Genomic DNA, 12,763 nt, shown 5'->3' on the forward strand with positions numbered 1-12,763 from the left:
TGATAATGTGGCATCCAAGCTTGAGGAGCTGGACTCACTGCCATGTCTACTGCAGCATAGATTCCTCCAGGTCCTCTCCTATGAGGCAAAGTTAGGAGAGGGGCAGATACTTCGAAGTTATATGCAATATGTAAAATTTTACTTTTATAGGCTGTACATATTTATTGTACATATCATTAATATAAAGTTGTTAATCTTGTGGTGTCTAGAATGCCAGGTAGAAGAACAGGGCATGGATTGTTTCCCAGCATCTTCTCAAAACATTTTGTACCCTTATTAGTTTTTTTGTTTGTTTCTGGTTTTTTTTTTTTTTGAGACGGAGTTCCACTATTGTTTCCCAGGCTGGTGTGCAATGGCGCGATCTCAGCTCACTGCAGCCTCTACCTGCCAGGTTCAAGCAATTCTCCTGACTCGGCCTCCCGAGTAGCTGGGATCATAGGTGCACGCCACCATGCCCGGCTAATTTTTGTATTTTTAGTAGAGACGGGGTTTCATCATGTTGGCCAGGTTGGTCTCAAACTACTGGCCTCAAGTGGCCCACCAGCCTCGGCCTCCCAAAGTGCTGGGATTACACAGGCATGAGCCACCTCACTCAGCCCTTTTTAATTTAATTTCAGTATTTGAAAGGCAAATAAATGAATGCCATTAGAAAGATATTTGCCTGGCTTAATATTATACTATACTTTACCTGGTTAACTTGATTCTGGAGAGATGTTAGGAGGCCTTCCCTTTGTTCATCTTGTCCCTTAAGGCAGGTAAGTACCAGTGAGAGGAAGGGTTGTTGACTCAAAAGAGACATACTACAAAGGAAGTAATAACAGCAGATCTAGTTAGAAATAATGCATTACTTCCTCTGGCAACACTCATTTCTTTGCCTCATATTAGATAAATAAGGGAAGTGGTAAATAACCAAAGGCTGCTTGAAAATTTAAATCATACCTCTACTTATAAGATTAAAAGCCACTGTAATGCTTCTAAATCATTTGGTATGCTCTAATTGCCCTCGAAGCCATTCTCAAACTACCATCAATCCATACTGTACATGCGCATGCCAGGCAGTGAGGGTAGAAGACAGTGAATTCATGTTCTACATCAATACGCAGGATTTTAAAACATACATCAGAAAGAATATCAATTTATACACAGGATAAAATTAAAAATTTTTTAAGTTCTCACATAAAACTCTTATTTTAGAGTCTGGGAAAAGAGGCCTATATGTCTGCTGAGCTTGTTTTGGGGTTTGTTTTTCAGCACATTTCCCAAGACCAAAAAGCAGCATATTAGTAGAGCTAATATAGCAGCCAGGACTGATGATTCCAAAAACAGAGTATTTGCTAGCGACCTCTAGTGTGCAGCTCCAACACAGCCCACAAGCTCCAACACAGCCCGCAGCCTCCACTGGTAGAGGGGTGTCAAGGCATTTGGTTAAAAATTCTGTTTTAAATTGGCATTTTAACAAAATGTCCTCAATGAGAAAACAATCAACAAATCATATTGACAAACAAAGCGCCATGTTGGAAAGAAAAATTTCTTAAAATGAGACCTAGGCCAAAATATTTCAATCAGCATCATCCTACATGGGCAGAATGAAGAGCCCCTGACGTGGGAAGAGCAATATTTCAAGTCTCTTCAATGCCATCTGTCCTGCCTGTGGGAAGTGAGGCAATGCACATACACTCAACTATTAGCAAATATGATTTGAAAATTAAAATTATGCCTTCTTGTTGGTTAACTAATGCTGGCCAAGATGGTAAAACAACCAGATGAAAAACAAATACAATACATACAATGCTGGGTCTCTACCAAAATGTACTGTAGTTAAGAGCACAGGCTCAGAAGCCAGACCTCCTAGATTTAAACCCAGGCTTTATGTCCTTCACTGTGTGTCCTGGAGCAACTCATGTAACCTTTAAGTGCCTCAGTTTCAACATGATATAAAGAAGAGAATGAGAGTACCTACCACATGATTGCTATGATAATTTTAAAAGCTCATAAACATAATAAGTTTTAGAGAGGAGTTGCCATTTTGTAAGCGGTCAATAAATGGTGGCTACTATAGTATTATTCATTAGTGGACAAGAAACCTATATGCTTAAAATATTGTTTTTAATGGAAGAAATTGTCAATTTTTTTCCTTTACTCCTAGGTTTCATGGCATTTTCACATTAGGGTGAGGTTTTGTTCTTTCTCAGTAACACAGTTTTCAAATATAATTACTTGAAACCTTTTCTTGGGTATAAAATAAATTAAGAAAACATTAGTAGTGGTACCCTAGGAGTTTTAATGTCTAGTCTAGAACAGGAGTCCTAAATGTTAAAAATATGAGCAACTAGTTCAGACACCAACATGCCAGAATTATACATTATATTTATTTTAAACATAAATACCTAAATAATAAAAAAAAATTAGAAATAATTAAAAATAAAATACAGGGATCAGGTAGCTATCCAGATCTGATTCATTTGGTCTAAAGTGGGTCTCAGAAATCACTGTTTTTAACAGTTCAGCAGTGATTTGGATATAAAGACAGAATTCAGAACTAATGTATTAAGGATTATAACCTGAAACTTTTTAAGAAGACAGCCTTGCCTAACAGAATATTTCCAGTTCCATTGAAAAACTAAATTTCAGTGGACCGTGGGTACAATGACCACACGGGTTTACAGAAAGTGAGACTTTCTCAATTATTCTTTAAACTCTCACACAGACGCACATCTTCCAGTCACACCTTTTCTGTTTCTGTCTGTCCCTTTCCTTTTTGGAAGAAGAACCCAAGTGCTGTCCCTTCTCCAGCTCTTCCCCAGCAGCTTTCAGCACTCTTCCTTGCACAGAAGTTGGCAGCCTGGCAATGAGGGGGGCCACCAACCATACGCCCCTGCGTTCGGAGGAACTAAAAATCAGAAACAGGTGTTACACCAGAGAAAGCATCCTTTTCCCCGCTCTCACAGTTATAACAGAAACTCCAAAGCAAAACTTTGATGTATGAGACACACAGACTGTTTCAAAATTTCCCTTTTATTTCTGTATTATCTTTCCTTTTTCCGAACACTAGGCATTTGCATGAGCTTTCCACCTAAGCTTACAGAAAGCAATAAAACATGCAGTTCTGGAAGGATATTGTAACTAAACTGATTTTAATGTTTTCCTATGACCCCCTCTCTGATTAAAAACAATCACTTTGTCCAACAAACAATACATTTTTCTGTCACAGTTACAATATGAAATACTATATGTAAGCATACTAATAGCTAATTTTTAAGGTTTAAAATTCGCTAGTTATACTTTATGCCAAAATGATGAAATACAAATCAATCTGCCTTTCACGATTAAATAATTACTTTAAGATTTCATATGCCTACTGGTTCTAATTCTGCACAAAAATTATCAGGATATATTTTTGCAAAATGATAAATCACTAAAAATGGTGGAAAAAGTGTTTGCCATATAATGAATACCACATAACACAGTAGACCAAGGGACACTGAAAGCATGAACCAAACCTGAGTTCACCTGCAGTTTCAAGGTGTTTAGGCCTACTCCATCAAATATTCCAAATGCTAAGCTATCATCCACCCCAGCTTTACTCATTAACTTATTAAAATAATGATAATCGTTACTTACAAGTAACTATGTTCTTCACATTCCCGGGACTTAAAGAAAAATCACTGTGCTACACAAAATTTACCGTTACTTGTGAGAAATTCATGATAGATCGATAAAACAACACACAAAAATACCTTAGGAATGTCTTTATTCCATTCTGTCTTGTGCTACTTGTATCAGCACTTCCAATACTGTTTGGGTTGAAGAGGCTCATGCCAGAATTAGAAGAATTATTTAGGTCCGCAGACTGCTGGAATACCTCTATTGTTGCCTTTGCAATATTGTCCAGTAAGTTGTTCATTTCGGCCACAGAACCAGAGCCCTAGAGTTAGATATAAGAATACTGGCACATACGTGTATTCCTTTATCCTCAAACATCAACGTGTTTTGCTTTTTATAAAATTTCATACAGAGATAAGCTTTCAATACAAACTCACAGGGTCCTTCAAGCACTGTTTGATCATTAGCTGGAGTTCTAACCAGGACTGCCTCAGTGTCCACTGCTCAAGATTCTGGGAAAAATGGAAAGAATTAAAACATTATGGGTATCAAATGTGTTAAAATACAGTAATTCCTTACAGTACTCCTTCTCTGAAGAAAGAGCAGAATAATCATACACAATACAAGAATTCATATGAGTCAAAAGGTTCCCAGTCTTGTTGCATATATATTCAGTAGCGACACAAACCAACAGAAACATTAATTATTAATTAAATAGTTAATATTGTGCCTGACTCAGCTATACACTGCAACTAAATAAGCATTTCTCCTTTCAAAATCTATTTAACCAATCCCATTCCAAAATGATTTCAATATTCATTTAATAAAATATTTAACATAGCCCCTCTGAAGCATATTTCTCATGTAAATACAATACTGACTTAAAATAGCAATATTTGTTTGATGATTATATACAATTTGCAGCATGTATATCCACCCAAAAATAAGGTATGTCAATTCCACAGAAAATGTGGGGAATAAAAATCAGAATTAATTGAAATCACAAATTAGCAAGGACAAAAAAAGAGAGAAAGTAACTCTTTGTATAATTACAAAGAATTTGTCAAATGATAGAAACACAATCTGTATACGACTGACCTGAAGAATACGCTTAATGTGCTGTCTTTGCAGGTTGTCCCCCTCGGTACATTCTTTAATGCCATGAGGATAACAGATAAGCTGCAGTAATTTCTGTGCTTGCATATTTGAAAGCACAGGGTCCAATATAAGTTCTTTGTCTGTACATAATCTTTCAGGTTCTTTTAAGCAATGCTCTCCTACCCATTCCTAAAAACAATAGGGCAATTAGACTGACAGGCACTGGCTTTTGGTATATATATGCAATATGTACTAAATCCACAGTGCATAATTGAACATAAAACTGACAGAAATTTTCCAATTTAAAAAATTACATAAAGTAGGTAGAAAAATTTTAAAAACAAAATTTCTAGCATTTTGACTTCTAAAGAATACAAACTAAAACCTTGCTTAAAAACATTTTTTAAAGGGAAAAAAGAAAAGGAAAGACAATAAAGAGAATATTAGTATGTTTTTAACTGGAAAGTAAGGTCTTGCTCTAGGTACTATTTTGTGACAGTTTTTTCTAACTTGCTATGTAACGTTCTTCATAATTTTCATGGAAAACATTGTACTATCTCACTGACTAGATAGAACATAGTATAACAAATATTTAGAAAACTATCTTCCATTTTGATACTATTATGAATAATGTTATCATTATAAATAAGTATTCATGCACATCTCTTTTCTATACACTGTCAGGGTAATTTCATAGAAGTGCAATTGCTGGGTCTAGTGTGAGTGGGGGGGGCTATAGATGCATGGGGCTAATGACCCTCTGATGAGTTTCTACCAATTTAAACTCCTATTGCCTTTTCTTTATCATTTGTTTCAAAGGCAAATTATTATACTAAATAAAGTAAGGAATCATCAACAGTAACAGAGCCCAATTTGAACCCAGATCTATTTCGGGTGAAGTCTGTTTCTTAACCACCATACCAGTGGCTCAATGCTGGTTGTCCACTAAAATTACCTGGGATCTTTATAAAATTCCATGCCCAGGGCCCACATCAGACTAACTAAATCGAACTCAGGTGGTGGCACCCAGATATCAGTAATTTTTTAGGCATCTGAATTGTTTTAAATGCCCCAGGTGATTCCAATATGCACTCACAGTTGGGAACCAATGCACAATTGCCTCTCAATACTTATATGACTATGTAGCTAACTTTTACCATAGTTATAACATGCCTGTAAAATACAAAAACACGACCCAGTTGATATGAAATCTATAGCAAAGTACAAAATAATATATAAGGTATGTCACTTTTTCGTATAAGAAAAGATAACTTCTTAAAAAATATATGGGAGGGAGAATAAACCAAAAAATAATAAAACTGGATCATCTGGTAAGAAGGATATGGGAGGGAAGACACATCTCTGAGTATACATTTTTGTATAGTTTCATTTTTGGAAGTAAGCTATCCTATAGACAGAGCTGGGGGCAAGAAAGGAACTTAAGGCAAAACCAAATGAACCCAGTTCTATTTCAGATAAAGAATATATTCAAAGGGATGGGAAAAGTTCCAATAATTTTTGAACACAATATTTTAAACCCTTAGAGGAAGTGGAATTGCAAATGAATCTTCAGCTCCTTTTAGGTAGGTTTGTTCTTCCTAGTGGTATGTGTGTTGCATCTCTTTCTTTCTTTGAGACAGTGTCTTACTCTCTTACCCAGGCTGGAGTGCAGTGGCGCAATCTAGGCTCATTGCAACCTCCACCTCCTAGGTTCAAGCGATTCTCATGCCTCAGCCTCCGAAGTAGCCGGATAACAGGCATGTGCCACCACACCTGGCTTATTTTTGTATTTTTAGTAGAGATGGAGTTTCACCATGTTGGCCAGGCTGGTCTCAAACTCTTGGCCTCAAGTGATCCGCCTGCCTCAGCCTCCCAAAGTGCTGGGATTACAGGCTTGAGCCACTGTGCCCCGACCTAGTAGTGTACATTTTTGATACTGTATTCTAATTAATCATTTTTTGACAAAGCACTGGATAGCACATTTAACATGCCCGGCCATGTGTACCATTTTAAAACTATTTCAGATGTATTATAGAATTAAACAAGTAAATTGATGTTTTTGGGAATCAGCATTCTTACTATGGAAGAAGGTGATACTAATATGAATTAAAGGAAAATACTTTGCGGGGTTGGGCTGGAATTGAAGGTATCAGTAGGACCTCATAAATATATATAAATATATATTTATATATATTTATGTGTATGGATATATTTTTCTTCCTAGCTTTGTCTGCAGATGGGTCCTAGAATTAATGATACTCCATAACCATGAGCATACATAATACCCAGATCTTGATTTCTAAGTACCATTCTCTGCTAAACAGAACCAAGGGCTCCTTGGAGGAATAGTTGATTCCAGGCCCAGGGCACAGAAAGTACGACATGGGCCAGAAACTATGAAAATACCATCTATTTTTTAAACGTCAAATGATGTGATAGACAGGATGAATCGATTCCTGCTGGACAAATCTGGGACAGTCTGAACATGAAAATAACAAAGTACAGTATATTATAACCCATATGGCTAATAAATAGATAAACAGGGGAGGAGGGCAGGCTCTTCCTTAAAACAGGACGTAGACTGATATTATGAAGGGAGAGGAGGAGCAGGGGGAAAAAAAAAAATCACCATTTTGCCACCATCATAGTAAAGACTAGATTGGGCAAGAATGAAAACGAATGCTTATGACGGGTGGGGGAGTTAGATGAGGAGAAGAAAATTTGCACTGTCTCAAAGTATCTCCTCAAAGATTGCTTATTGCAAGGGGAAAATTAGTAACTATACAGTGGGGAAATCTTGAAACTATACAATGGAAACACCTTCATCAAAATTAATACCACCCTTGAGGTGCAAATGGACATCACATGCCTTCAGACATGATTACCTGAAAGAACTCAAGATTACTTCTGTAGTATCTTGGCCAGGGATGCATAATCTGAAGCTAATCTACAGGAAACCTCAGACAAATCCAACAATACTGGGACAATTAACAAAATCGAACTGTGGCCTATAGATGAGAAAAAATTACTGTACCAAAAGCTAAATTTTCTGATGTTTAATAGCTATATTTTGGTTATGTTATGAAATAATGCAATATTCAAAAGAATAAAATATACAATCTACTCTTAAATGAATGATTCAGAAAAAAATAGGTATATGCACCCATATCTCCACATACAAATTACAAAGCACATGTAGGAAAATGTAAAAATCAGTAAATCTGTGTAAAGGATGGACATGAGTTTTTTAAAAATAATTCTGGCAACTTTTCAGCAAACTTAAAATTATTTCAAAATAAAGTGAGCAAGAAAAAAAGGACCACCTATGCACAAGTTTCCTACAAGTGTAAATAGCTCTCTCCAAAAGAAGAGTTACGTATTCAAAGTAAAAGGCAAATTAAATTAGAATACCTGTTGACAGATAGTCCTTAGTACGTATCTAGCGTATTCTCTTAAATTGGCAGTTTCAATGGAAATGCTTTTCCCACAGGATTTTGGATTTTGTGAGGCAGTCCAGATATCATCAGCATTCCCATCACATCGCAAACCTCTCATGGTGAAGTCATCATTCTTTAAAGAGCTGACACTGTTATTGCCAATTTTGGCATCTCCTAAGTAATAGAATCACAAAAGCAAAATCACAGAAGTTCAAAATATTGCCAAATATTTGAGAAGCAAATGAGGATAGCTTTCAGGGATTTAAAATATGTGAATATTATTATTATTGAATAGCCAGTAGTTCAGGAATAGAGAGAATGGATCAAGAGAATAAATGCATGAACCCAGAGAAGTTTTTATCAGAAATGGAGAAAAAGCAAGTTCAAGACTCAGTCCTTACTTTGTTTGTATAATTATAGTTTCACCAAACTTGGAAAGGCCATTATGAATCACACTAAATAATCACAGAACATTTGTTTCACCAATATTTCAAGCATGAATGTATTCAAATTCATTTGACTTATAGACAAGGAAAAAATGGGTTACTCACCCTTCTAGATGTCCCTTTTCCATTTCTTCTCTTACAATGACTTATTTTCTATCCATAGGTCAAGAGAAAAGTTTTGCCTTAGCCCACCTTACTATCAACTTCTTGACAAGAGAGATTTATTTCCCTGGGAATGGAAAAGGGCAATGCATACTAAGGAAGCCCTGAAAAGTAGGGCATTCATTGAATAACCCCTGTTTTTTACCTTCCTCTCTGTAACATACAAATAAGAAAACCTTACCTGATAAATCTCTAGTATACTTGGTGAAATGAAGCTAAGGAAAGTGTTTTCTTTATAACAAAGTTCTGGGAAAGAACCTAAACAGAATGTTTGAATAGCTAGAAATAAGAAATCTCTAGCCATGAAAGATAGATAACTATCGTATTTTAAAAGTGAGAGAGTAATAAAAATTCAAAATAAGGATTGCCAAATGACAGCACAGCCTTCAAACTTTTGCCTGTTTACTCACAGGATCATAGGCCTTGACGAGAAAATTTCCTGGAACCAACACATGCTTTTACAGTAGGCCTTCACTGCCTGCAGTAAGTGGGCAAAACAATGCCCAAATTAATGGAAAAAGCCTTTTAAAACCCACAAGTCAACCAAGAAAAAGTTTTGACTTTGCTGAAAAATGGCTTAATGAGTATTTACTTACAAAATCTTAAGCGGAGGAGAGGAATAAATAATGAATTTCAATTTATCAATATATAATCATATGTTTCTCATTAAAATACAAACACAGGGAGTACCAACTTCACTTTACCCACAGGATTTAATTCAATAGATCACTTCAGGAGCTGAAAGAAAAGACTAAATTCTAAAAGTACCAAAATGTAGTATGCTTTCACTACCGTTAGGTGATGTAAACAACTACCTCTATACTTTGAGTTAAAAATTGTAGAAATTAAAAACCAAATTTGATATAATGGTCCCACCTCCCTAACTCAAAATATATCCTGGTGGATAGGAATTGAGAATTGGTTAGGGCATGGTAGGGTGGATAAATTACAGCTTCTGCAAATAAGAGAAGAAAGGAAAAGAAAAGAAAGAGAAAAAATCATATCTGCTAGACCCATACCAGGAGATCCTCATTTAGTTTAGACGTTAGGATAACAGAGAAGGTATGAGAGTCTGTGCCAGACCTTCTGCAATTGCACAGACAATAGAATACATTGAGTGTTCAGTGCCCACCTGGCTCAAAGCTCTGCTGACATTAAACTGACCTGATCCTGACTTCTTAGACCCAGGGAATCCTCCAAATTACATAAAGAGGTGGGCAAATTTTACTTGAGGTTAGACCAATCCTACAAATCATGGGGCCAGTGTCTAGAAGGTACTCACTTGGTTTCCGCAATTAACACGTGTGTCACTTACAGATTCACACTTCCAACATAATTGTATTGAAAACTCATTCTTTGCTAGTTTCTCTGATGAGCACTAGAAATACCACAGGCAAAAAGCTAGTTCCTATCTTCATGGTCCCTCCATTTATTTATTAAGTAGAACCGACCAACTGACTTTCCCTGTAAATATGATTACAGTAGGGAAATTTTACTCACTGAAATGAGCATTTAATGTTGGCTGTATAAATCTATAAGCCCCTACACTCAGAGGAGGCTGTGGTCCTTGATGTGGCTCTACCTTCCCTTTTTACTACAAAATTCACAGGCCTGTGTGTGTATCCTTTCTTAAGGTGAAGTTTTGATAGATGGTTTTTTGAAAATTCTGTTATCCTTCCTCATCATCACCAAAAAACATTTCCCAAGCAGGGCAAGATTATAGCCCGAAACATGTTATTTAGGACTCATCTAAAGAAATTCCTATCCATTCAGTAATTTCTGTTCTAATGAAGGGGAGCTACTTCTGAACATAAGAGTCAAGACAAAAGAAGGTACCCAAAGTTAGAATTAGGCAGTCTGAATTCAAGACTTTCTAATTATTCAAACCCTTTCTGATTTATAGAATAATGTTTTAATGTATTACCCTGACAATGAAGAGAAAAGGCAGTGCTATTATTCCAGGAGAATACTTACAAATAAGGATGTAAAGAACATCTTGGACATTATGAATTAAATGAAAAAAAGTATTGTGAAATTTAATATTGATTTATCAATAATATCAACATCATTGCAACTACTGCATGGGTCACCAAAGAACGAAGTTAGAAGGAAATATACTTGTTCAGGGTCATGATAGAAGCAGAAACACTAAGATTAAAACTCAGACTTTCTGGTGTTCTGCTCCTGAAACATAATCTGGATAAAATGTAAATGTTTAGTTAGATTACCAAGTCATCTCTGTCTCTCACAAAGTGTGATTTCTGCCACCAAAGAAGGCAAAACAACCCTGTGGGTCTGAGGACCTATTTTATATCAGAATAAGACATTATGCCACTAAAACACCATACAAAATATTATATGTAAGTTCCCCCAGAGACACTGTAGATAAGGGACAGAATCTTCAGAGTCTTATGTATTTGGTCTAAGAGAAACCAACTAATTTTTCCAGGAGAATAAGTGATCAAACAATATCATATTTCCAATAATATTACTAGATTTAAATCTGAAAATAAATTATTTTGCCTCCATTTCTGGTGATTAACCAAGAAGCTTAGGGTCAGAATAATCTTACCAAGCATCATAATTGCTTTTAAGACAGCAAACACGGCTCCCACTTCAATGCTGTTGTGAGCAGCGGCTAAGAGGTGTCTATCACAAGATGATCTTATTCCAGGGAAAGGTTTGCCTACAAAAACAACAAATCTTTAACAGTCTCATCACCATCATTAGTAATGTTTTGTAATTATTTATAGGCAGTCAGCCTTTCACTGTTAGACTGTGGGTGCTTAATTGCCATTAGCTTGCTTTAATTGATGCTTCATGGATTCACTAAGAAACACTGCCAGTACTCCTCACTTATCCTTTTCTTGTTATTTACTAAAACAACGTCGTTCCTCCTCAGAGATACATCAACAAGATTAGTAGGACTTTCACATACTTGTATTGATTCTCACACAGATACATGCATATCTATATGGAAATGATCTTTAGGAAAAGACTTCACCAACGCCCCAAAAATTCTTACTTTATTCCTTCTACTTAGTACAAGAATAAATGAGGGCTGCGTGCAGTGGCTCACGCCTGTAATCCCAGGACTTTGGGAGGCTGAGGCAGGTGAATCAAGAGGTCAGGAGTTCAAGAACAGCCCGGCCAACATGGTAAAACCCCCATCTCTACCAAAAATACAAAAATTAGCCAGGCATGGTGGTGCATGCCTGTAGTCCCAGCTACTTGAGAAGCTGAGGCAGGAGAATTGCCTAAACCCAGAAGGCAGAGGTTGCAGTGAGCTGAGATCACACCACTATACTCCAGCCTGGGCAACAGAGTGAGACTCTGTCTTGAAAAAAAATAAAATAAAATAAAACAAAATAAAATAAAATAAAACAAAACAAAACAAAACAAAACAAAATAAATCACCATTGCCCTAAGCTGCTGTGGTGTGGTTCAGAACCAACACACACAGTATGTGAGAGGACCATGCTACCCAACAGCATGGCTTGGCCTAAGAGCAGAGGTATTTTTATTGCTTATTAACTCTTGATTCGTATTTCTCAATACATCCTGATATTACACGGATAAAAGGTGCTGACAGCCCTCTCAACGAATGGTATCATCTCACCCTTCATCACCCCCAGGGCATGCCCAAAAAATTAAGAAGGCAATTACAGAAAGGGACAGCCTATTTGGTCATTTTAGAACCTTTAGCTACCAATGAAAAGGTAATCAGGTTTTTCAGCAGTCAGCTCACCCGTGGCTTGAGGTAAGAAGCAGGCCTGGGGAGCTCGGAAGAGATGAAGCAGGAGTCGGCATGTCATTCTCGCCCCGGGCTCAGCGTCCGCATCTCCACAAGCTAGGAAAGGGGGATTGGAAAAGCAAGTTTTCTAACACACTTGAGAACACGTCCTTCAGGTTTCCTATCAAGCTAACTTTCCTGGAATAATTTAAATAAATTTTCCTTATGGTAAGAAAGTGAGGCCCTGGCTATTTTTCTGAGAAATCTTAGTGCTTCCTTAAAAC

At 36.6% G+C, this 12,763-nt stretch overlaps 2 protein-coding genes across 2 annotated transcripts in view; one reads left to right on the forward strand and one right to left on the reverse strand.

Moving 5' to 3' along the window:
• MED12L (mediator complex subunit 12 like) overlaps positions 1-12,763 on the reverse strand; it is a 342,999-nt gene that overhangs the window by 55,918 nt on the left and 274,318 nt on the right. Inside the window, exons 24-31 of the mRNA XM_025376276.1 lie at positions 12,495-12,596; positions 11,319-11,432; positions 8,113-8,312; positions 4,702-4,890; positions 4,041-4,115; positions 3,738-3,925; positions 2,729-2,890; positions 689-800 (exon numbers count right to left, since the gene is read on the reverse strand). Of these exons, the coding sequence (XP_025232061.1) occupies positions 689-800; positions 2,729-2,890; positions 3,738-3,925; positions 4,041-4,115; positions 4,702-4,890; positions 8,113-8,312; positions 11,319-11,432; positions 12,495-12,596 (1,142 nt within the window). The remainder of the gene's footprint in view (positions 1-688; positions 801-2,728; positions 2,891-3,737; positions 3,926-4,040; positions 4,116-4,701; positions 4,891-8,112; positions 8,313-11,318; positions 11,433-12,494; positions 12,597-12,763) is intronic.
• Positions 1-12,763, forward strand: part of P2RY12 (purinergic receptor P2Y12) — a 46,080-nt gene that overhangs the window by 3,921 nt on the left and 29,396 nt on the right. The window lies entirely within an intron of this gene.

This window comes from Theropithecus gelada, chromosome 2 (genome assembly GCF_003255815.1).
Source record: "Theropithecus gelada isolate Dixy chromosome 2, Tgel_1.0, whole genome shotgun sequence".
Classification (NCBI taxonomy): Eukaryota; Metazoa; Chordata; class Mammalia; order Primates; family Cercopithecidae; genus Theropithecus; species Theropithecus gelada.